The following is a 25863-nucleotide window of genomic DNA, read 5'->3' as shown; positions in this document are numbered from 1 at the left end:
CTACAGGTGGGGGGTGTCAGCGCTCCTCTCACCTACAGGTGGGGGGTGTCAGGAAATAGCCATATATATATAATCTATAGTGTTTTACCTAAGTGGAGGCCTTGGAAACAAATGGTAGCTGCATCCCCCACCCCTCCAAATATCCTGCATCAATTGTCAGCTATGACATGCAGCCTAATAATGGAAGGATGCTTGTAGGGTGTCAGCGCTCCTCTCACCTACAGGTGGGGGGTGTCAGCTCTCCTCTCACCTACAGGTGGGGGGTGTCAGCGCTCCTCTTACCTACAGGTGGGGGGTGTCAGGGCTCCTCTTACCAACAGGGATTGCACATATGGTATAAATCGGGAGCACTTCCTGATATGCTGATGTGCTCAGAGGTTTTCGTTATTCATATTTATGTGAATAGAGAGTCCTTTAGGGTGTTCTTTTTTCCTTATTAAAGGGGTTTATTTATTTTCTTCACTTATACAACTCCATTAATTCCACAGCGCTTTACAGACATTATCAGCTGTCTCACTAAATACGTTTATCGCCTGTCGACAGGACAAGTCATAAATGTATGATCACTGTGGGCCTGACTGCTGCATTCACTTTTACGGGACTGACGGATTAAGCCATTCAATCCCATAAAAGTGAATGGAGCTGCGATCACACATCACTACACTGGACTCTGGGTCTAAGTCTTCAGTATCACTGAGGGTCAGCATGTTCACACCATGATGTACATGCAAAGAACAGATCATACATTGACTTGAAGGTTTATTTGGCAGGAGCCACAATTGTTCGGCATCAGGACACATTTATGAAAGTCACTGAAGAACATCCAGTTCTTGGCCATGGCAATCAGTTTGTTTTTTGCCACAGAAGTTGTATTTCCATTAGGTCCATTTCAGGGAATATATAATATATTCTTTAACATTTTTTTTGTGGAAGGAGGAAGGAACTAAAGCAACTTCCACCATTTATTTTTGGCATTTAGTTTTTACAGCATTCACCTAGGACCGCGTTGTGTAGGTTGCTTCAATTACAACAATACTAAGACTGCTTGTTTGTTTTTCTTCTTATATAGCTTTTAATTTTTACACTATAATAACTTAGTTTTCGTCCATGTTATTGGAGACCCAGACGATGACCTCGGTGGCAGACCCTAAACATGTGGACGCTCCTCCTACAGTCATATCCCACCCACAGATACTGAGTTAAACCGGTTTTTAGTTCAGGAGGCGGACATACCTGCTTGGCTGGACCATCTACATTCCTTTGTGGATTTGTATTCCTTCTAGGATGGAAATTTAAAAATGGGTGAAAAACTGCCTAGATGTTGTGTCTGTTTCCAATGAACGTCTGAAAATAAAAAATAAAAATATAGACCACTACCCCAGGAGTAGACTTCTTGGTCTCTCACCAGACTAAGCACGCGACACTGCCTCCTCCTCCATCCAGGATCATGGTGACCATAGACTAGTTGTTTGCCAAATCCTCCATTGAGACAAGACAACCATGTTGAATCTTTTGCCAATCCTTTTTCATTTTTTTTTTGATGCTCCATAAAGAATCTGTAGAGCTTGCTCACCAAATCTCCCAGACTAATAAGCACATCTGCGATGCCTCCGCTTATACTGCTCAGTAGCCATTCATTGAAAATGCAGGCTCAAGTACTGGTCCACTGACGCAGGCTCTAAAAAACCTTCATAGCTTCTTATATGTTCGGCAGCCTCTCAGATTGGATTATTTCCAAAGCCACAGATAGTCAAGGGGCATTTACACTGTGAGATAATCGTGAGCACTCATTTACTGTTATCTTGTGTTGTAAACAGGTTGCCGAAGAACGAGCAAAACACTCATTCATCAGGCGAAATGATCTTTTATGCAACATAAAAGATCGTCTTTCTTGACACTGCATCTTCCTGTGTAATCAGGACTCAGGCTGCCATGGTTCTCTCCAGTACATGTACACTGAGCCATCTATTACAGATCGCTCAGTGGGCATTGTTTGCTTTGGTGTGCCTGTGTAAACAGATTGGTAAACTCTTACTGACTGGTGGTCATTTGACTATCAGTGTTTGGTCTCCCTCTCTGGACGGACCTTCCCCTCTCTGGACGGACCTTCCCCTCTCTGGACGGACCTTCCCCTCTCTGGACGGACCTTCCCCTCTCTGGACGGACCTTCCCCTCTCTGGACGGACCTTCCCCTCTCTGGGCCCAGACTTACACCCGAATTTAGCTACAATGTGGTGGCTGTTGGAGTTCCTGTACTGAGAGTGCAGTGGCAGTTGTCCTTTCATGGACCACTTTTGGAAGGTACCAACCATTACATGCCCAGACCCCCCTCACCCTACCCTGCGGTTTTGGACATGTTCTGACTGACTGATCCTTACACTTTTCTCTGCACTTTCTACCAGACTCTGTCACAGGCGCCATTGTAAATCAGTGTTCTCCACTTCCCCTGTTGGTGACTTATAATTGCGCCATTTTTAAATCCTGTGCATAACCTGTGATAAATGTGTCTCCATAGGTCCAGTACACAATGTACGGCTATAGACGAGCTTGTCATATTTCTCACGTTTTCTTAAATAACAGGAATTCTATATATTCTGATGTGCAGGTCTGTGTCTGAGAGTGAAGCTGCAGAGGTGTCTGTCTTTCAAGCACAAGGTAAGAAATCTACTAACCCGATACTGCCTGGATAGTGACTGTTTAGTAAGATCTGTTGTCACAGCAATAATGCTTTAATGATTAGTATGGCAACTTATCAATAGGGCGCTCCACCTCCTGCTATTGACACCGTCTCCAGCTGGAAAGTCAAATCTCTGTTGAGCCCTGTGATAAATTATTTTGTATTAATTTAGGATTTGCTGGATTAGCAGTCAGAGCAGCCTAAAATAGTATATCTTTTAAAGGGGTTGTCTGTGACTTTAATATCGATGGCCTATCCTTAGGCTATGTCATCAACGTCTGAGCGGTGGGGGTCCGACACCCGGCAACCCCGCCGATCAGCTGGTGTCGGTAATGGCCTACTATAGGAAAAATTATGGTTGTTTAGGTCTGCCCCCAGATCCCCGCCAATCTGAGAGCAGAAGTGGCCCCTGTGGAATTGTCCCAGTATAGGGGCGCTTACATTCACCTTCAGTACAGGGAACACACGTTCTACAAAAGGCAACTCTGCCCATATGACAATAATGTTCTCTGTTCATATGCCACAATACACTGTCTGCAGTAATTCATGTGTTCTTTACCATGTACACACTGTTACCTTGTTTTCACTGGACAACCCCATTATCACCTATCCACAGGAAAAGTAATTTATTGATCGGTGGTGGTCCGACCGCTGGGACTCGCACTGATTGGCAGAACAGAGCATTTTTATCCCCATTAGAATGGAGTGATCACTGCCCCATTTATTCCCTGTGAGGTTGCCGGTCTTTTTTCAGCAGCCCCATAGAGAATGAATGGAGAGATGGTCGGACATCAGATCTGCTGCTCCATTTTGTTAAGGGGATAAAACTTCCCCTTTCTGACTATCTGTACAAGTCCCAATGGTCAGACCCCCACCAATCTAGAAGTTATCACCTATGATATGAATAGGCGATAATTATTTTCACTAGACAACCCCTTTAACACTTACTAACAAATATAGTTGCATTCTGTATTTTTTAATGCTAAAACATGAAATATATGAAATTTGAATTGCATTACTGCTCTAGAAAATAGGAAAAAAGGAAGATACTTAGCGCATAATTTGGCCAATTTATATATGCCCAGCAGCCAACGACAAAGCGATCTTCATGTAGTGATGATCAGTCTTTTATTGTTTTTATACATGGGCTCTCTGACCCAGCTCTCCACCTGTCAGCCCATGGCAGTTTTAATTACAGCAGGATCCTACTTACCAATATACAGTGCCTACAAGTAGTATTCAACCCCCTGCAGATTTAGCTGGTTTGATAAGATGCAAATAAGTTAGAGCCTTCAAACTGCAAACGAGAGTAGGTTTTATGAACAGAAGCATAAATCTTACAAACCAAAAAGTTATGTTGCTCAGTTGAATTTTATTAAATTTTAAACGTAAAAGTGTGGGTCAATTATTATACAACCCCTATGTTTAATATTTTGTGGAATAACCCTTGTTTGCAATTACAGCTAATAATCGTCTTTTATAAGACCTGATCAGGCCGGCACAGGTCTGTGGAGTTATCTTGGCCCACTCCTCCATGCAGATCTTCTCCAAGTTATCTAGGTTCTTTGGGTGTATCATGTGGACTTTATTCTTGAGCTCCTTCCACAAGTTTTCAATTGGGTTAAGGTCAGGAGACTGACTAGGCCACTCCAACACCTTGACTTTTTCCCTCTTGAACCAGGCCTTGGTTTTCTTGGCTGTGTGCTTTGGGTCGTTGTCTTGTTGGAAGATGAAATTACGACCCATCTTAAGATCCTTGATGGAGGAGCGGAGGTTCTTAGCCAAAATCTCCAGGTAGGCCGTGCTATCCATCTTCCCATGGATGCGGACCAGATGGCCCGGCCCCTTGGCAGAGAAACAGCCCCACAGCATGATGCTGCCACCACCATGCTTGACTGTAGGGATGGTATTCTTGGGGTCGTATGCAGTGCCATCCAGTCTCCAAACGTCACGTGTGTGGTTGGCACCAAAGATCTCGATCTTGGTCTCATCAGACCATAGAACCTTGAACCAGTCTGTCTCAGAGTCCTCCAAGTGATCATGAGCAAACTGTAGACGAGCCTTGACATGACGCTTTGAAAGTAAAGGTACCTTACGGGCTCGTCTGGAACGGAGACCATTGCGGTGGAGTACGTTACTTATAGTATTGACTGAAACCAATGTCCCCACTGCCATGAGATCTTCCCGGAGCTCCTTCCTTGTTGTCCTTGGGTTAGCCTTGACTCTTCGGACAAGCCTGGCCTCGGCACGGGAGGACACTTTCAAAGGCTGTCCTGGCCGTGGAAGGCTAACAGTAGTTCCATAAGCCTTCCACTTACGGATGATGCTCCCAACAGTGGAAACAGGTAGGCCCAACTCCTTGGAAAGGGTTTTGTACCCCTTGCCAGCCTTGTGACCCTCCACGATATTGTCTCTGATGGCCTTGGAATGCTCCTTTGTCTTTCCCATGTTGACCATGTCTGAGTGCTGTTCACAAGTTTGGGGAGGGTCTTAAATAGTCAGAAAAGGCTGGCAAAAGAGATCTTTAATCCACACATGTGAAGCTCATTATTCTTGGTGCCTGAACTACTTCTTAATACTTTAGGGGGACCAAACAGAATTCTTGTGGTTTGAGGGGTTGAATAATAAATGACACTCTGAATTAACTTTTAACGTTTTAAAAAAAAAAACAAAAAAAAAAAACGAAAACAAAATTTGCTGCAGTGCATTTCCCACTTCCAGGCTGATCTACAGTACACATGTCACAATGCCAAGTTAATTCCGCATGTGTCAACCAGCTAAATCTGCAGGGGGTTGAATACTACTTGTAGGCACTGTACAGTAAATGTAGGATTCAGCCCAAGAGAAGATTCACATGAGGTTAGGTTCCCAGCATAAGAAGATCGCCTTGTTGGCTGCCGGGCATACATGAATTGGTAAATTATGTGCTAAGTATCTTTGTTTTTTTCCTATATTCAAGAGTAGTAATACTATTCAATGTCATATATTTCACATTTACATGTTTAGCATTAAAAAAAAATACAGAGTGGAACTTTATTTGTTAGTTATGTATGGAGATGGCTACTCTTAGTATGCACCTGTTCGGACCAGTATTCAGTTTGGAAGTGACGGTCAGTCTGTTAATGTCTCTTTAACATTTACAGGAGTTACTTATTTTTTAAAAGGTTATTCCCATATTCTTAAGCGATAACATGTTGATCGGATATTCTACTATTTAGCAATCACAAGGACCTCTGGATCCCACCGATCTTGAGAGTGAGGGGGCCGTATAATGGGAAATTTCTATTGTTATGTCTGTAAATGGAGACATATAGCGTATTTTTCGGGGTATAAGACACACCTAGGTTTTAGAGGAGGAAAATAGAAAAAAAAAATTAAGCAAAAAATATGGTCATGATGCACTGTTAAGGGGGAGGGGGCCTGCTGCTGACACTGTTATAGGGGTAATGTCCCACAATTCTGTTAATATCCCCCATCCTGGTATATATGGCCCCCCTCATCCTATTATACGTGGCCCCTATCCCCATCCTGGTATGCATGGCACCAATGATCCCCTTCCTGTTATGCATGGCATCCCAATCCCCCATTCTGGTATGCATGGCACCCCTCCATCCCGATATGCATGGCCCCCCTGATCTCCATCCTGGTATGCATGGTACCCCTGATCTCCATCCTGGTATGCATGGCACCCCTCCATCCCGATATGCATGCCCCCCCCCCCTGATCTCCCTCCTGGTATGCATGGCACCCCTTTATCCTTATCCTGGTATGCTTGACACCCTTCATCCTTATCCTGGTATGCATGGCACCCCTCATCCTTATCCTGATATGCATGGCCCCCCTTCTCCATCCTGGTATGCATGGCACCCCTTCATCCTGGTATGCATGGCACCCCTCATCCTTATCCTGGAATGCATGGCACCCCTGATCTTCATCCTGGTATGCATGGCACCCATCCATCCTGATATGCATGGCACCCCTGATCTCCATCCTGTTATGCATGGCAACCCTCCATCCCGATATGCATGGTACCCCTGATCTCCATCCTGGAATGCATGGTACCCCTGATCTCCATCCTGGTATGCATGGCACCCCTCCATCCCGATATGCATGCCCCCCCCTGATCTCCCTCCTGGTATGCATGGCACCCCTTCATCCTTATCCTGGTATGCATGGCACCCCTTCATCCTTATCCTGGTATGCATGGCACCCCTTCATCCTTATCCTGGTATGCATGGCACCCCTCATCCTTATCCTGGTATGCATGGCACCCCTCATCCTTATCCTGGAATGCTTGGCACCCCTGATCTCCATCCTGGAATGCTTGGCACCCCTGATCTTCATCCTGGTATGCATGGCACCCCTTCATCCTGGTATGCATGGCACCCCTTCATCCTTATCCTGGTATGCATGGCCCCCCTGATCTACATCCTGGTATGCATGGCACCTCTTCATCCTGGTATGCATGGCACCCCTCATCCTTATCCTGGTATGCATGGCACCCCTTCATCCTGGTATGCATGGCACCCCTGATCTCTATCCTGTAATGCTTGGCACCCCTGATCTCCATCCTGGTATGCATGGCACCCATCCATCTTGATATGCATGGCACCCCTGATCTCCATCCTGTTATGCATGGCAACCCTCCATCCCGATATGCATGGCACCCCTGATCTCCATCCAGGTATGCATGGCACCCCTTCATCCTGGTATGCATGGCACCCCTTCATCCTTATCCTGGTATGCATGGCACACCTTCATCCTTATCCTGGAATGCATGGCACCCCTTTATCCTTATCCTGGTATACATGGCACCCCTTCATCCTGGTATGTATGGCACCCCTTCATCCTTATCCTGGTATGCATGGCACCCCTTCATCCTTATCCTGGTATGCATGGAACCCCTCATCCTTATCCTGGTATGCATGGCACCCCTTCATCCTTATCCTGGTATGCATGGCACCCCCTCATCCTTATCCTGGTATGCATGGCACCCCTCATCCTTATCCTGATATGCATGGCACCCCTGATCTCCATCCTGGTATGCATGGCACCCCTTCATCCTTATCCTGGTATGCATGGCACCCCTCATCCCTATCCTGGTATGCATGGCACCCCTCATCCCTATCCTGGTATGCATGGCCCCCTCATCCTTATCCTGGTGTGCATGGCACCCCTCATCTCTATCCTGGTATGCATGGCACCCCTCATCCCTATCCTGGTATGCATGGCCCCCTCATCCTTATCCTGGTGTGCATGGCACCCCTCATCTCTATCCTGGTATGCATGGCCCCCCATCTCCATCCTGGTATGCATGGCCCCCTCATCCTTATCCTGGTATGCATGGCGTAACTGCCATGCGCCCTCACAAGGTGAGATCAGCTGCGGGAATAGTCACTGCTCCCCACGCCGGGACTGTGTGCGCAGGGAGCAGTGACTTCACTCACCTTAGTAGCCGGCACACAGTGTAGACACACACACGTGTATGTGTGTATATATGTACACCCACATATATACATCCACATTCGGACTATAAGACGCACCCCCCCACTTTCCTCCAAATTTTTGGAGGTAAGAAGTGCGTTTTATAGTCCGAAAAATACGGTGAATGACATTACATTCTACCATGAGAACCTGAGAGGAGATGGCGTATGTGCACACAGCATCATCCAAGTTTTCCAAGAAGATGACATTTAAATGCTAGCATTGTTTCTGTTTTTTCACTTGAAGCATCCTTTTTTTGCATTGTTTTGGTAGTTACCCAATTGCTTTTTCGTTGTTTTTGAACTCGTACGGGAAAACTGTCTCTCAGACCTGAGGTTCTGTTCACACTGTGTTAGCCCTTTACTCAGGGCTGAGCATTGGGTGAATTTCCCATGTATGCTCTCACGGGAGCTGTGACCCATGCCGCTTTGTAGGCATAGAGCGGCATATGTGGCCCATAGGCTCCCATTATAAAGAGAAAAGCCGACTATGCACTGTTATATACTGTATATTATGTAATGGAGCACTCTGCATAGGCTGACGCAGAGAAAACATTCACCAAAAAAAGCCTTTCTGCGTTCACAGGGTAATGGGGGACAATGACTTTTCCCATATGCTAAACAAATACAGGTCCTCAATACGGCCCCATTTTCCTTGCTTTTTAAGTTTTATGTGGACTCTGGTTATTTTTAACATTTTTATAAGTTACAATTAGAGGAGCATTATCCCAGATAAAATTATATTTCTCCATTTAGTAAATGATTTGTTTATTCTCCAAGACCTACTCCTCCCAATAGAATGTGTATCACAATAGAAACTACAATAATAGAAATTGTCCACCAGATGGCAGTGTATGCTCACGCTGTAATGGAAATCCCAGTGGCTCCATCTCTGCACAGAGCACTTTTAACCTTTTAAATGCTGATGGATTAAGCACGTTGCAAGGCACAGGAATAAATTACAAATCCTGGTTTCACACACCCACAGTCCTGGCATAGTAGCTTGGACCGCAGGGAGATCTGGCAGGTTGTCTGCATTCCTCACTCTTCCAGACTCTCTGGTAAAGTCCTGACCTGCAGTTTTGCAGTGTTTTTTGTGGGAAGCTAGTGTCATATAATCGCAAACAATGTAATAGATTGTGGGAGACCTGTACCTGCTATCATGGTTTGATTATTTGATCCCACACTGTCCTGCAGTGGGTGAGTTCATGTCCTTCTTCTATTTCAGCTTGAGATCTATATTTCCGAAGGGACGCACTCAACGGAGGAGGATAGTAAGTTCATGCTTCTTTTGCCAATAAGACAACTGGCTGAGACTGTGTATATAGGAGTAGCATCATCATATGTGTGTATATTATATATAGATGTATGATTGCTGCCAATGAGATATTGAAAATATCCTGTATCAACATATGTTTCCTGCAATGAAATAGTGCCCATAAATAGTTCACCTACTTCCCTTGTAGAAATCTAAATTTCAGTTATTGGAAACTTATAAAGTCTAGAGTTGACCTTCTGCTGATTTATTGATCTGTTTGATCTATTATGGAGAAAAGTAAAAAAATAAAAAAGAACTTTACTAACCCTATTCACCTACAGTAATAGAGAAAAAAATCCAAGAGTGCATAAAGCAGCCAGAGTACATGTATAGATCAAGCGCCATTCACACTTGTGTTTTGACATCTGTTAAAAAAATCAACTTAAATAACATTACTGTTGCATAACTGATACACACAGAAGCAGAGATAATGAGGGGTCAGTGTGAAACCCACTGTGTCCGTTTATAGGACGAAAGAAGTTTCTGCACGCTGCGCTATTTGTTCCCTTCTAAAATGAGGCACATAAGGGAATCCAGGTGGACCCCATCATAATCAGTGGGACCCCTCTACTTCCGTGTGTACCATTTATGGAACGGGTTCATTTTTGTCATTAATTCTGTTCCTAAAAATGGAACAGACAAATATAATGTCACAACACAAATGTAAAGGTGGCATTATCTTCATAATGCTGGGGAAGAAATGTGCACGAGCCTGCACCTCCTGGTGTGTAGTAATGGAGGTATAAGGATTGTCCTGGGTGGCAGATAATAGTGGTGACATGCCTGGTTTCAATGTGTGTTACCTGTACAAGCCGGGCCACCAAAAAACGGCAGCACACAGCACACTGCTGCTGTAGATTGTATGGACTGCTTGAAAAAAACAAAACATTGCATTATCCTAAGGAGGCCGGGGGCAGAGCAGACCCCACAACAAAAACACAAAGAGGAAAATTCATAAAAGTTGGCCACTTGTATAGCAGTGCCAAATTTTTTATGGGAAATCTCAGGTTTTTACCATTTAATATGAGAGCAGCATGATTTACAGACACAGACCCTGATTCCAGCGATGCATCACTTACTGGGCTGCTTGCTGTATTTTTCAGTTTTATCAGCAGGAGATTATCATTAGAGTGAGAAACCTGCAGTCCTCCATATTCATGAGCTTTCTATAGCCTCTCCCCCACTACTGATTGGCAGCTTTCTGTGTACACTGTGCATAGGCAGAAAGTTGCCAATCAGTGCTGTGGGCAGGTTATACAGAGTTCAGCATTCAGAGACATGCTAGATCCACATTGGATAAAACTGTGATTTTATCAAAACTGCAGCAAGCAACCCAGTAAAGGACACATTGATGTATGGGCAGAGACTTTGATTCCAACAATCTGCTCTCACATGGAGTAGCAAAGACCTGGTGAATGATCCCCTTTGAGGGGCCTGTGTTCCAGCATTAGAAAATGTACTTCTGTAAAAGACTGGAGTAGATTTCTGCTATAATTGTAGTGACTGTCTGACCATGCCCCCTTCCACTTTTCAGAGTTGGTGGAACTGGCATAAAATGCCAAAAATCTCAAAAATTGTGTACACCATTTAGCAAAACTGGCTAACAGTACAATACTATTTGTTTCCCATAACAACCAATAAGCGCTTAGCTTTCATTTTTCTAGAGTAATTTAAGAAATGAAAGCTAAGCTCTGGTTGCTGTGGGCAACAATGACAATCTTCGCATTACACCGGGCCCAAATAATAAGATTCTCTTTCTTGCCCAGAGCAGCCAATCAGAGCTCAGCTTTCATTTCTTAAACTGCTCTGGAAAAATGTAAGCTGAGCTCTGATTGGTTGCTATGAGCAACAAAGACCATTGTACTGTTAGCCATGTTTGTACACGATGCCCATGTGAATATAGCCTCACGCTGTTGTGTTGTTAATGAACCAAGCTTAGGGGGTATGTGCACACGCCATTTTTTCCAAGTGGGCTGGCACACCGAGTCTTTTAAAAGGAAGCTCTGCTTTCGTCCTAGTGGGAAACGCCTGAATAACGGACGGGTCACTTCTTTAACCACTTGGCGTCTTTGGAAAACTGAAGCTCAAAAGCCTGAACATGTGAACAGCGAGTTGTTTTTACACAGACCACACATGTTCATTCTTGATCGTTTAATTTGCGCTTTTTTCAGACGGGTCTCAGATGTGAGCGTACCCAGACGTTGTGAGCCCATGCCCTAAGAACGCTGCATGGATCATTGGTGATCTGTCAGCGGGATCATGAACATGAAATGCTAAGCTAAAGCCATATTCTGTGTGACTGCAGTATTTCCTTTTCCGTAACAATGACTCCGATTTTTATCTACAAGTTAATAAACAGATAAACGATAAGGAGCGAGTCTCGGCCGCCATGGAGAACCCAAATCTGCGGGAGATAGTGGAGCAGTGTGTTACCGAACCGGATTAGATGGAGAAGTCCGCACTGAGGGGTAAATGAAGGTCTGGATCACGGGCCACGGACAACGCCATCACCCCAGGGAGACGATACCACTGGATGGGCACTATTGGGGCTGCACTGATGAACTCTCTCCTGGACTGCAGCCCCTGCTGGATTCTGGGCTGTCGGGGTCTCTGATGACAGCACACTTTATTGGACTAGTGAATGGTCCCTTACCTATTAGTAGTAAGGACGTGATATGGTAATAACTCTGTGCGGAGGGAAGTCCTCAATAAATCTTTTATTCTCGTTTCTTATTGGTGGAGCCAGTCATCACTTCTGTGAACATCTGCTCGGAGCGGAGCACGTCCTCCTCTATTCAGCATGGCCTGACAACTACCTGCATGGGACCACCCCCTCCTCTATAGAACAGGAGCCATGTATTTAGCAAGTGACCTGTTTAATGACCCATAGGGAACCCTGACACTTGTGTATGAGGTTCTGACCTCTGACTGCACAATATTGTTTTACAATGGTGGGGGTGAGATGAGCTGTCAATCCAAATGTCAACTAAAGTAGGTCAATTTACACTTTTATGGACCACATGTACTCAGCAGAAGTTCATAGTATATGGAAACAGAGAATTATATCCTGTAGTGTACACAGGGCTGTTCTTTAATGAGCCTCAGTTTTATTATTTATTATTATAGCGCCATTTATTCCATGGCGCTTTACATGTGAAAATGGGTATACATACAATTACAATAATCTTGAACAAAACATGACGGCGACTGGTACAGGAAGAGGGAGGACCCTGCCTGCGAGGAGTCACAATTTCAGTGTTTTCACCCTAAGGTGCTTTCACATTGCGTTTATGCACCTGTTCAGTTGACCCTTTGGGGCTCATGTCCGAACCCCCTGAAAAACGGAATTCAGACATATGCGCTGATTGGGCCATAGACCACAATGGTGACGGCAGCGCGAACATATGCTCTGTTGTGCATCATCCTCGGGAGTATACACCTACTGGAGGCGGACACCCGGACGCTGTAGACTGCATCTTGGTGTCCATCTCCAGCAGGCTTTTACGCCGGAAAATGATTCATGTCAGAGAGCACATTAACTCCATCTACACCTGCTTTTTTGAAGCTGTTTCTTTACTGCCAAGAGAGCAGGTTTTGCCTCCGAAAAAAACGCAACGTGTGAATAGAGCCAAAGAATTGACCCAGACTACTGTTACATGCTGGGCTCACTTTTTGCCTTCCAGTTAATGAAATCTGCTGTAAAAATCCACTGTATTACCATAACAGATAAGGCAGGACGTGGATTTGAGAATCTGCAGCAGCAGCATGCATATGTAAATACTTTACAGTATGAGACGATGGGGTTCAATAATTGTGATTGTGGATTCAACAACAAATATGCAATTTGTGAACTTGCCCCAAAATGTATAATACTGTCCTGGAACATTGTTGAAATTGCCCAAGCCACATATCATCAGTATTGTGCAAGAGATTGAAAAAAACACAATATAGTAACATAGTCTTCCTTCAACCTTAAAAAGTAAGTCCATCTAGTTCAACCCATAGCCTAACATGTTGATCCAGAGGAAGGCAAAAAAAACACATGTGGCAAACACTAAGCTCCACATTGGGGGAAAAAAAATCCTTCCTGACGTCATACGACAATCAGACTAGTTCCCTGGATCAACGCCCTATCAAGGAATCTAATATATATAACCTGTAATATTATACTTTTCAAGAAAGGCTTCCATGCCCTTCTTAAATTTTAGTAGTGAATCACTCATTACAACATCATGCGGCAGAGAGTTCCATAGTCTCACTGCTCTTACAGTAAAGAATCCCCGTCTGTGATTATGATTAAACCTTCTTTCCTCCAGACGTAGAAGATGCCCCCTTGTCCCCATCTCAGGCCTCAGAGTAAAAATATCAGTAGAAAGGTCTTTGTACTGTCCCCTCATATACTTGTACATAGTAATAAGATCACCCCTAAGTCTTCGTTTTTCCAAACTAAATAACCCCAAGTGTAATAACCTGTCTTGGTATTGCAGACTCCCCAGTCCTCTAATAACCTTGGTCGCTCTTCTCTGCACCCGCTCTAGTTCAGCTATGTCTTTCTTATACACCGGAGACCAGAACTGTACACAGTATTCTAAGTGTGGTCGCACTAGTGACTTGTATAGAGGTAAAATTATGTTCTCCTCATGAGCATCTATGCCTATTTTAATGCATCCCATTATTTTATTTGCCTTTGCAGCAGCTGCCTGACACTGGCCACCAAACGTGAGCTTGTCGTCCACCAATACACCCAGGTCTTTTTCATTGACACTTTTGCCCAGTGATTTACAATTAAGCATATAATTATACATTTTATTTCCTCTGCCCAAGTGCATTACCTTACATTTATCCCCATTAAAGCTCATTTGCCATTTATCAGCCCAAGCTTCTAGTTTACATACAGTAGATCCTCCTGTAATATAAAATTGTCCTCCTCTGTATTGATTACCCTGCAGAGTTTAGTGTCATCTGCAAATATTGAAATATTACTCTGTATGCCCCCTACAAGGTCATTAATAAATATGTTAAAAAGAAGCGGGCCCAATACTGACCCCTGTGGTACCCCACTGTTAACTGAGACCCAGTCTGAGTGCGTTCCGTTAATAACCACCCTTTGTTTCCTATCATTGAGCCAGTTCTTAACCCACTTACATATATTTTCCCCTATCCCCATTGTTCTCATTTTATGTATCAACCTTTTGTATGGAACCGTATCAAAAGCTTTTGAAAAGTCCATATACACAACATACCCTGCATTTCCTTGGTCCAGTCCGGAACTTACATCTTCATAAAAGCTCATCAGATTAGTCTGACAGGAACGGTCCCTCGTAAACCCATGTTGATATTGGGTCATGAGGTTATTCCTCCTCAGATACTCTAGTATAGCATCTCTTAGGAAACCCTCCAGGATTTTACCCACAGTAGAGGTTAAGCTTACTGGCCTATAATTTCCAAGTTCGGTTTTTGTCCCTTTTGAATATTGGCACCACATTTGCTATACGCCAGTCCTGTGGTTACAGCCCCTGTTATTATGGAATCTTTAAAGATTAGAAATAATGGTCTATCTATGACTTTACTCAATTCCTGCAGTACTCGCGGGTGTATACCATCCGGGCCTGGGGATTTGTCAACTTTAGTGACTTTTAGATGCCGCCGTACTTCCTGCTGGGTTAAGCAAGTGACATTTAATGGAGAATTTTTGTCATCACTGATAATGTTTTCTGTCATGCGATTTTCTTGTGTAAATACTGTTTCACCCAGACTATTTTTAAGGGGGCCAACACTATCATTTTTTAGTTTTTTACTATTTATGTAGTTAAAGAATATTTTGGGATTATTTTTACTTTCTCTGGCAATGATTCTCTCTGTCTCAATCTTTGCTGCCTTGATTTGTTTTTTACAGAATTTATTTAATTTTCTGTATTTATTTAATGCCTCATCACTACCTACTTGCTTTAGTTCTCTAAATGCTTTCTTTTTGTCACTTATTGCGCCCCTTACAGCTCTATTTAGCCATAGTGGTTTCCTCCTATTTCTAGCATGCTTATTCCCATAGGGTATATATTGTGCACAGGTCCTATTCAGGATGCTAATAAATGTCTCCCATTTGCATGAACATTTGCATTCACCATAAAATAACAATTCTGAATCATTTTCTTTAAGACCTCTGCATTTTGCGGTTCCTCCTCCTGGAAGTATATGAATAAGTTCACTACTGTAGGTGCTACTTTTCCCTTTACAGTACCATGTGTCGTCGTCCCACCTCACAGTTTGACACGCAGCACTGATAAGGCAATATTGTCAGAATTATATCTCCCAAGTGGTCAATCCATTTCCAGGAGGAGCGGCATATTGCAGAAATCGATAACTTGCAACCTCTATTTGCATGACAAAGATCGTACCAAAAACTCTAGGATCAATAAAAGCTTTTGTCAAATTAAGACAAAAATTACTTTCTAGTTACAGTAAAAAAGCGTAATCGAAAAGGTTCCGCCATGTAGTTGCCTAATTTCTGCATTTTTTTTCATTATTATTATTATTTTCAAGACTTGTTTTCTTGTGACTCACCTACTTGTGCATCTGCAAACTGAGTGTTCTCACCCATGAAACCACTTTGTTGGTCATTATAGAGTTTGATAATCTGAAACCCCCCCCCTCTCCTCGTACACACCTGTCAGTATGATGGTCCCCGCTCGGTATGATACACACACATCCCCCCCACACAGTTTCTCACACAGTATGATGGCCTCTTGATATGATGCTCCCTCAGCCCACCCTGGTGTATTAATTCCCCCAGTGTGTTACCTCACAGCCCAACGCCCAACACAATATCATGGTCCTCACAGCCCTCACACAGTAGGATGGCCCCCATGCATTATGATGGCTCCCACAGCCCACCCCCCACTCAGTATGATTGTCCCCACAGCTGCTATTAAAAAAAATAAAATACTACTCACCTTGCACCATATCCCCCCTACATAAGGCTCCAGTCTGCGCAGTGTGAGTAATAAGGCTCTGCACTGCAGGCACCATGTAGTGACATCATCGTACCTGCAGTGCAGAGCCGCAGATTCACAGGCTGAATGGAGGATCACAGAGCCTTCAGCTCCCTAATCTGCCATTCTATTCAGCAGTGTCCATGTCCTGAGAATGCATATACTGCTGAAATAGTGTTGACCGGTGGGGGGAGGGCGAGTGGCCTACCTCTATGGGCGGTACACCCTTTGTACCTTCCATTAGTGACCTAAGAGGATAATCAGGCTCATAACTGCTCAAAATTTACTAACGCACATACAATGTAAATCTGCACAGTGGTCCATTAAAACTGGACCATGGAGAAATGCAAGAAAGTGGCCTGATGTAAGAAATCCCATTTCCTTTTGGTATGATCAAACCATGTTCCTGTACGGTCAGACACAGCCATTACACAGCACACAGCAGGGGCACATTTATAAGATTATCTCAGCACAGGAACATTTTATTTAAACACATCCAATTGTGGAAGTTATTATTATTCCAAGATCTATTGATTAAAATCAACTTTTGTGCTTGGAAAAACCCCTTTAAGGTTCTAGTGGTCCCTACCAAATCCAGGACAAACATGGCCTTCCAGAGCAAGAGCTAGTTTTGCATTGACGTTCTGCTCTTGGTTATATACAGGGAAATGCGTGAGGCACCTTCCACTATGACACTTTTTTGGTGGTACTTATAAACAGTAGTGGTCTTCTTAAGTATACTTTGTCAATGTGCTCCAGTTTTTCTGCACAGGATACAAGTAGATGAAATGCTTTTTAAACAGTTGAGCTTTTGTAGGGTGAAATTCTGGGGATAGGAGCATGAAAAAGGGCCAGTGTTTGAGAGTGCGGAGGAAGTTAGGAAGGCCCGTTCAGCTCATATGGGACTCTGTCCTTTGTTTCTTTTTTTCTTTCCATATATTTTTGCACATCCGACTAATCCGGAGCTTTGTAAAGATATAAATACACCTATTGTGTGTTGAGTGCTGAACCCTGCTCCTCTGAGAGTGAATGAGGGCTCATCATCCTGTGTCCCAGCTGTGGTGCAGAACCTCACTCCTCCTGGCCAGGGTCCCATCACACACCCAACACATAAGAAGAGCAAAGATTAGAATAATAAAGAGATCTTGTCATTGCAAAGCACATTCACTAGATGCGGTGTATAAAAAAAAAACCTGGAAAGAACATCCTGTAATAACAAAGGATATTATAATGCCTACCTTCCTGTACTTAAATGGGAGCAGAACCATTACTCCATAGGTCAGAATTCGAAAACAACGAAGTTACCCATAGTGATCAATGGATAGAAAATATTGTTGTAACTTGTGCTTACTTTTCCACCCAGATTTTCGGCCTACATGATAGTCGGTTATGTTCACGACTTCTATACAACACAACTGCGTTGCTGTCCCATTTTGTACGGACCCCATAAATCGGTTTAATGAAGTTCTCTAAAACCACCTGTCACCAGTGCTATGTGATAATGTTATGGGTATAAGGAAACTAGGTTTTAAAAAGCTATAGCAAAAATAAAAAAATATTGGAGTTATTCAAACGGAATTTACGATGCATTGGCACAGTAAAAACTTGGTTATGAAGGTGAAAAAAACCTTTAAAAGTCATTTCAACAAACTTTGCATAAATCAATAGAATAAGCAAATATAAGAAACTTTGGGAAATATATTAGAGAAATATGCTTTTTATCTTCACTTATGAGCCACTTCTTTCTTCTGACTCATAAACTCATCATCCTCTTAAAACAAAAAAAACAGTTCAAATCCATCTTGGGCAAAGTAAGATGGACTGCCCATCTCACTGAAGTATCAGGTTACAACGCCTCTTTAACTTTCCTGAGTGTGCCTTATTCCTCCCCCTCTTCATAGTTTGAGACCAGGCAGATCAAGCAACCGCCTCTAGCTATTTTTTTTTTCTTTTCAGTACTGTATTCGCAGCCACACAGCTCAGTACTGCTGTATAATGTCCTCCATGCTTCTGAACATGTGCCACATAGACACAGGACAGGAAACTCAAGGCTGTATGTACTGTGTATGGGAGAGATCATAGAAACTAGTCTCCACCCACCAGCTCAGAGACAACTGTAAACCAGAGATAGAGCTTGTAGAGGAGAAAACTGGTGAAAAATGCAGGATACAAGTCATATAATGGACAGAAATGGTGTTATCTCTCATGAACATACAGAACTGCTTATCTATATCATCTATATGGGCATGTAGGTCATAGGAAGCTTGAATAAAATGATACCTTGATATCTGCGATCTGATGTCTTATTCTAGAAAAATCCACATTTTTCTTATATGCAAATGAGCTGTTAAGATCTATGGGCCGGACACTGATCTACATGAGAATCTGTCAGTTTAGACTGCTTAGGAGGGTTGATCCTACTGATTGATTCACTTTAATACCCCAAATAAATAGTCAAGCTCCCCATAGACAGGCAGAGCAGATTAACGAGCAAGGAAATCAAGCAATAGTCGATACGGTCCAGTCATCAATTAAGTGCAAACACGATTTCAGGAGAAACATGGTAACCAGTGTTGTATGTATTTATGCTAGATAATAATGCATTGACAATTAAAATGTTTACATTTAATTGGCATACAAAATGTGTACTGAAAAGAAGGTAATTCACTTATTGGGTAATGAGACCTGGAGGATGCTTAAAGAGAATGGCAGTCTCTTCACCAGGCTGGTCTACTTTATAAAAGATACTGACAATGATTACCTCTAATGATAGCACCAATTTCCATTAAGGAAAGGTATTGATATTCCAAACCACAAGAGTGTAAGATACATGGTTATTTCCATTGCTTTGCTACATTTCTGAGTCTCTTACACTGACTACAGTCTTTAAGCCGTAGACTCTTCTTAATGCCCCAACTCTTCAGTGCCACACAGGCTGGTAAGACAGTTTTCCGTGGATTTATCCATGAGGTATGGTGTCTGTAGTGCTAAAGCCGCTATTTCCAGTAAGATAGAGGCTGTTACTGGTCAGACAGCGAAATGTGCACATATTGCCAACAATGGTTCAGAGATGGTATATATTGGTATATGCAGTTGTATGTATGTTGGATTGGTCACGTACGATCTGCTTTCACAAGTCTTTGTCATACTTTCAGGTCAGTCGGCTTCAGCAGTGATGGGCTCGTGTGGCAGAAATCCACATCATGAACAGTGCACAATGCTACAGAAGTAAATAGTACAGGCCAGAAAGTAGTGATAGACTTCCTCTTGTCTTTAAGATGCAACAATAATATAGATTATACCATAGTTGTTTGTTACTAATCCTTGAGGAACCTACAGCACCAAGAAGCAGAATTTTATAAGGAGCATTCGATTCCTCCACTGGCCAGCCAGTGAATTATCAAGAGTTTCATAAGAGGTCACGGGCAGGACGTTAGCACCAAAAATCCAAAGCTAAGTGTATTTTTGGACAGGATTACTGCATATGGGACACGGGAAGCAAAAAAAGTCAAACAGTTCCTAGATGCGATGCCGCTCTCTTCTATCCCTTTAAGAGAGCAGAAAAAAAAATCTGCAGGGACTGATCTGTGGATCTTCTGAGATGGAGATAACCAAGTTTTGTACAATCGTTTGGTCCCTGAGATTAGAGACATGGCTATCGTCCTCACCTCCGAGACACCCGTTGATTACTGAGTTCACGCGAGCTTGGAGTATGAGACTGGCACGTTTGGCAGCATTGAGCCTGGACTGTAGGAAGGGAACAACGACCGAGGATTCTCAATGTCCGACAGAAGCTGAATGTGAGGCGGTCACGAGTGCACTGAAGACCTGTAAGAGGAATAACACATTCAGAGAATGAAGATACGGAATCATCAATACTAGACGTAGTATGCAGTTCAGAAGATAGTTGTGCAATTAAAAAGTGTGTATCCAATGGTAGCCAGTGTATCTGCTGCCGCCTATAATTCTGATCAAGCATAAAACTCGAGGCCAAAAAATAAAAATCAACGCATTCATGTGTCAGTCCTTGGTAATGGTCCATGGATAGCTGTCTCCAGCCTTTAACTGGTCACAAGGGGAAAGTTATGCTTTACAGCATCATTATAAAAGATCTATCCCCAGCAATGAGAATCCATTGGACTCATCAGCAACAATTTCAGAACATGAAAAGTCTGTTAATATTTTACTCGCTCCTGTGTGATGCATCTATCCCAACGCGCGAGGATTATGTGCATAATGTCACAAAAAATAATTAAATGGGGTTACAGCACAGAAGTCATACACATAGTATTGTCACAATAAAAGAATAATGCCCACAGTAAAGTCCATGTCTAGAGATAATGCATACAGTGAGTGATGCCACAATACCACGAGCATCTACTGAATGTAGTTACAGAACAGGAATCATGCCCATAGTAATGTCACAATGAAAGAATAATGCCCTAAGTAATGTCCACACTTTGAGATGATGCATGCAGTGAGTGATGCCACAGTACCAGGAGAATCTACTGAATATAGTTACAGAACAGGAATCATGCTTGCAGTAATGTCACAGTAAAAGAATAATACCTACAGTAAAGTCCACGTCTAGAGATGATGCATACAGTGAGTGATGCCACAGTACCAGGAGAATCTACTGAATGTAGTTACAGAACAGGAATCATGCCCATACTAATGTCACAATAAAACAATAATGCCCACAGTAATGTCCAAGCATAGAGATTACAGATGCCACAGTACTAGGAAAATCTACATTGAGAATCCTAGGTCTTTGTTCCCTACCTATAGCAATGTAGTTGAAGCACAAGTTTCATGGTAATATCACAATACAATAATGCCAACAATATTGTCCAAGCACAGAGATGATGCATACAGTGAGGCCACAGTACTAGGACAATCTACTTAATATAGTTACAGGAATCATGCTCAAAGTAATGTCACAGCATAGAGATAATTCACATGGTGATGTAGCAGTAAAATAAAGTTACAGCAGTGGAATCATGCAAATACAAATGTAAAAGAACAAGGATAATGCACAAAGTGATGTAACAGCACAAAGCACACAATACAATCAGAGCACAAGGCTGCGTGCCCACTATGCGTTTTTCAAGCAATCTACGCAGCGAAAACGCTTTATAATAAGTGCCCCATGGTCCCCAATGATAATCCGCATGTGCTGTGCACATGCTGCGGAAATTTCCACTGCGGATTATCATTGCGGAAAAATACACAGCATGTCCATTAATTTTGCGGACACGCAGCGTAATTGCCGCAATTGACTTGCATTGAATCGCTTAATATCCGCATGACTACATCTGCACATGCGGATATCACACGGTTCAATGTGAGGATGTTACCCAGGTCTGGAGAAGATGAGACTCTCCTCCAGACCTGGGTACCATAAGTACCTGTAAAAAATAGAATTTAAAATAAAAAATAAAGATTATACTCACCTTCCGATGTCCCCCGACCTCCTCAGCGATGCGTCCGGTGTGTTGGGCGGCTCGCGGTGGTGTGAGGACCTGACGACGTCATTTAGTCGCGTGACCTGTCACATGACTCAATGACATCATGGCAGGTCCTTTTACACAACCGGGGGTCATCAGAAGGTAAGTATAATTTTTATTTTTTACCATTCTTATTCTTTTTTTTAAACAATTTCTTGCATGGATTTATATAGTGTGACCAAGTTGTCAAGCCCTTTCCAAGTGATGCTAAAATCTCTTGGAAAAGCGCTTGATAACCCGCATGCAGAAATGCATGCAAAAACGCTTGACTAACGCTTCTCCCTGGCAGGAAAAACGCATGTAAAATCCGCATGCGTTTTTCCTGCCAGGGAGAAGCGGAAAAAATATGCAGCATTTCTGCATCGTGGACACTTAGCCTAATACTGCACACCAACATGTCTCCATGCAGATGGTGCACAGAAAAAAAAACATCTATGATGGTATAGTGCAGGTTTAAAGGAATTAGGCTGTGTGCCCACGATGCGTTTTTTTAAGCGTTTCCGCAGCGGCAGAAACGCTTAAAAAACGCATGGTCGAAGGTCTGCCATTTTCCCCAATGATAATCCGCATGTGCTGTGCACATGCTGCGGAAATTTCCGCTGCGGATTATCAGCACTACCAAAACTCAGCACTACCAATTATCTTGCGGAAGTGCTGCGTTTTCGCCGCCATTGACTTGCATTGAATCACATGGATTCCGCATCACTGTATATGTAGATGCGGATTCCATGCGTTTCAATGTGCGGATGGTACCTTGTCTAGAGGACAGGAGACTCTCCTCCGGACCCAGGTACCATAGAACCTGTGAATAAAATAAAAAATAAATATTATTCTTACCTTCTGATGGCCCCTAGTATCCTTGTCTTCGCTTGCCGGCAGATAGCGGTGGACTCAAGGACCTGCGCTGACGTCATAGTCATGTGACGACAGGTCCTTCAGTGTACCGCGAGCTGCCGGCAAGCCAGGACGGAGCCAATAAAGACTGTGGGGGCCATCAGAAGGTAAGTATAGATTTTTTTTTTTACATTCTTTACAGTCACACTATATAAATCCATGCCATTTGCATGGATTTATATAGTGTGACCAAGTTGACAAGCACTTTCCAAGTGATGCTAAAATCGCTTGGAAAGCGCTTTTCAACCCGCATGCGGAAAAACGCATGTACAATCCGCATGTACAATCCGCATGTACAATCCGCATGCGTTTTTTCTGCCAGGGAGATGGAGAAACGCTCAGGGAAAAATCCTGAGCATTTCTGCATCGTGGGCACATAGCCTAACAATATATTACTTAAGCACAGAGCAATGTCACAACACTGGAATCATGCAAAAAGTGATGCTATAGTAGATGCATAAAGGACACAGCAGTGGAATAATAGGTAATTCAGGGCTGTATAACCAAACTTAAAATGGACCCTATTTACTTTTCCCTGTCATTCTTCCATTATCCAGTCATCCATAACTACTCCTTACTTCAAATACAGACCTCCCACCACTCCTTATTGTTGGGACCTCCCCACCACTCCTTATTGTTGGGACCTCCCCACCACTCCTTATTGTTGGGACCTCCCCACCATCCCTTATTGTTGGGACCTTACCACCACTCCTTATTGTTGGGACCTCCCTACCACTCCTTATTGTTGGGACCTCCCCAGCACTCCTTATTGTTGGGACCTCACCACCACCCCTTATTGTTGGGACCGCCCCACCACCCCTTATTGTTGGGACCGCCCCACCACCCCTTATTGTTGGGACCGCCCCACCACTCCTTATTGTTGGGACCTCCCCACCACCCCTTATTGTTGGGACCTCCCCACCACCCCTTATTGTTGGGACCTCACCACCACCCCTTATTGTTGGGACCTCCCCACCACCCCTTATTGTTGGGACCGCCCCACCACTCCTTATTGTTGGGACCTCCCCACCACCCCTTATTGTTGGGACCTCCCCACCACTCCTTATTGTTGGGACCTCCCCACCAACCCTTATTGTTGGGACCTCACCACCACCCCTTATTGTTGGGACCGCCCCACCACTCCTTATTGTTGGGACCTCCCCACCACCCCTTATTGTTGGGACCTCCCCACCATCCCTTATTGTTGGGACCTCCCCACCACTCCTTATTGTTGGGACCTCCCCACCACCCCTTATTGTTGGGACCTCCCCACCACCCCTTATTGTTGGGACCTCCCCACCACTCCTTATTGTTGGGACCTCCCCACCAACCCTTATTGTTGGGACCTCCCCACTACTCCTTATTATTGGTAGCTCCATAGCATTTACTATAAATTATCAGATCCACTCATTACTGTCCCTTTTTTTTATCAATTTAACATGGGCATTTTGAGGTCTGTCAATATCTTCTCATTGCTCCGTCTTTGACTTTTTTTTGTGGTGTTTTCTTCACCTGAGATGGCCATGGGGGAATATACATTAGGTATAATGTGATAAATACATTTGTATGTGTTCAGATGAATAGGATTTTAAGAACATTTCTTAGACTGGTTTCAAAGTGCACTTGCTAAAGTTTTATAAAAAAAAAACAAAAACATGCGTGCATGATTGGTGTGGCTGCAATTTTTTTACATTCCATTATAATTGCCCAATGGCAATGAGCAATAAAGTATTGAGGACCCTGCGATAAAAATAAGTTTGTAGTGTGTTTCAGCCTGTTGCTCATCAAAGGAAAATACTGCAAAATAAAGCACAAACTGAAAAAAATATGCTATTTTGTTGCTTTTATTTGTAATCATGCAAATCTCTGAAATAATCTACTTAATGAGTGAAGATATTTAATATGATGGTAGTGTCACTTTAAGAGATGCGTTTGCCATCTGCCCGCCCTATGGTCTCACCTAGTTTCCACACTGACACGCTCAGCTCTTTCTCTGAATTAAACTTCCACAAACCTACAGATGTACGAGCTCCGGTGATCACGACTTCCAGTTGTAAATGTGCAGATGGTGGATTCGTTTTTGTAATGTTTCTTAAACTTGCACATGTGGTTTTTAAAGAAGCGTGAAGGAGATTATGTTTTCATGGTCTAGTAGTGAAGTAACAGGGTTAGTTATCTATCTGAATGTCTGAGTTTTCGCTTCTCCTGACACTTTCAAAAAGGGGAGACAAAGATAATTTCAGAGAATCTGTTACGATTTTTTACTACCTAATCTGACAGCAGCATAATGTGGATACAGACACCTTGATTCTAACAATTTGTCACTTACTGGGCAGCTTGCTGTAGTTTTGATAATCTCCTGCTGATAAAACTGATTTTATCGGTAGAGGACTAGTAAACCAGCTTCCATGTAGTCCTTCATATTCATGAGCTCTGTATTACCCCCGGCCCTAGCACTAATTGACAGCTTTCTGCCTATGTGCAGTCTACACAGAAATCTGCCAATCAGTGGTGTGGGCAGGGTACAGAGAACTGGTAGATCTGCAGCACAGAAAACAGTGATTTTATTAAAACTGCAGCAGGCAGCCCAGTAAGTGATACAGTCCAGGAATCAGGGTCTCTGCTCCTATATTATGCTATTATGCTGCCCTGAGATGGGGTAGCAAAAACCTGATGACAGATACCCTTTAAAGGCAGGTGAACTAAAAGAAGGGGCAAAAAGTTAAGACTAGATCAGCATTCTGATATTCATAAGGTTATTAAGAAGATATAGAAGCATAAAAGACATAACCATAAACATTTTTGTATTTACAACAGATGTGTACAGATTTTTCTAAAGTGTACCTTTAGTGACCTGCTTAAAACCCTTGTGGGACATGCGCCTTAGGCCACGGCTCCACTATAAGTATTTGGTCAGTATTTTTTCTCAGGAGTGGGAGCCAAAACCAGGTGAGGAACAATCAGAGAAAAGGTATAATAGAAACAAGTCACCAAT

The 25863-nt window shown here is 43.2% G+C and overlaps 2 protein-coding genes across 4 annotated transcripts in view; one reads left to right on the top strand and one right to left on the bottom strand.

The window, feature by feature from the left end:
* CIAO2A (cytosolic iron-sulfur assembly component 2A) overlaps window positions 1–21853 on the top strand; it is a 30757-nt gene extending 8904 nt beyond the window's left edge. The window contains exons 3-5 of one of the 2 annotated variants that reach the window (XM_073653503.1): window positions 2606–2655; window positions 9389–9434; window positions 19623–21853. In XM_073653503.1, the coding sequence (XP_073509604.1) occupies window positions 2606–2655; window positions 9389–9434; window positions 19623–19699 (173 nt within the window). In that variant the 3' untranslated portion in view covers window positions 19700–21853. Of the gene's footprint in view, window positions 1–2605; window positions 2656–9388; window positions 9435–11826; window positions 12212–19622 lie in introns of those variants that run through there. The other variant, XM_073653502.1, reaches the window with a different exon arrangement.
* Window positions 19015–25863, bottom strand: part of ADAMTS7 (ADAM metallopeptidase with thrombospondin type 1 motif 7) — a 147742-nt gene continuing 140893 nt past the window's right edge. For both annotated transcript variants that reach the window (XM_073653493.1, XM_073653494.1), the window contains one exon: window positions 19015–20295. In XM_073653493.1, coding sequence (XP_073509594.1) covers window positions 20132–20295 — 164 coding nt within the window. In that variant the 3' untranslated portion in view covers window positions 19015–20131. The remainder of the gene's footprint in view (window positions 20296–25863) is intronic.

This window comes from Phyllobates terribilis, unplaced genomic scaffold (genome assembly GCF_046119375.1).
Source record: "Phyllobates terribilis strain yellow unplaced genomic scaffold, ASM4611937v1 Scaffold_11__3_contigs__length_659146591, whole genome shotgun sequence".
NCBI lineage: Eukaryota > Metazoa > Chordata > Amphibia > Anura > Dendrobatidae > Phyllobates > Phyllobates terribilis.
This window is presented reverse-complemented; position numbering and strand designations above follow the sequence as displayed.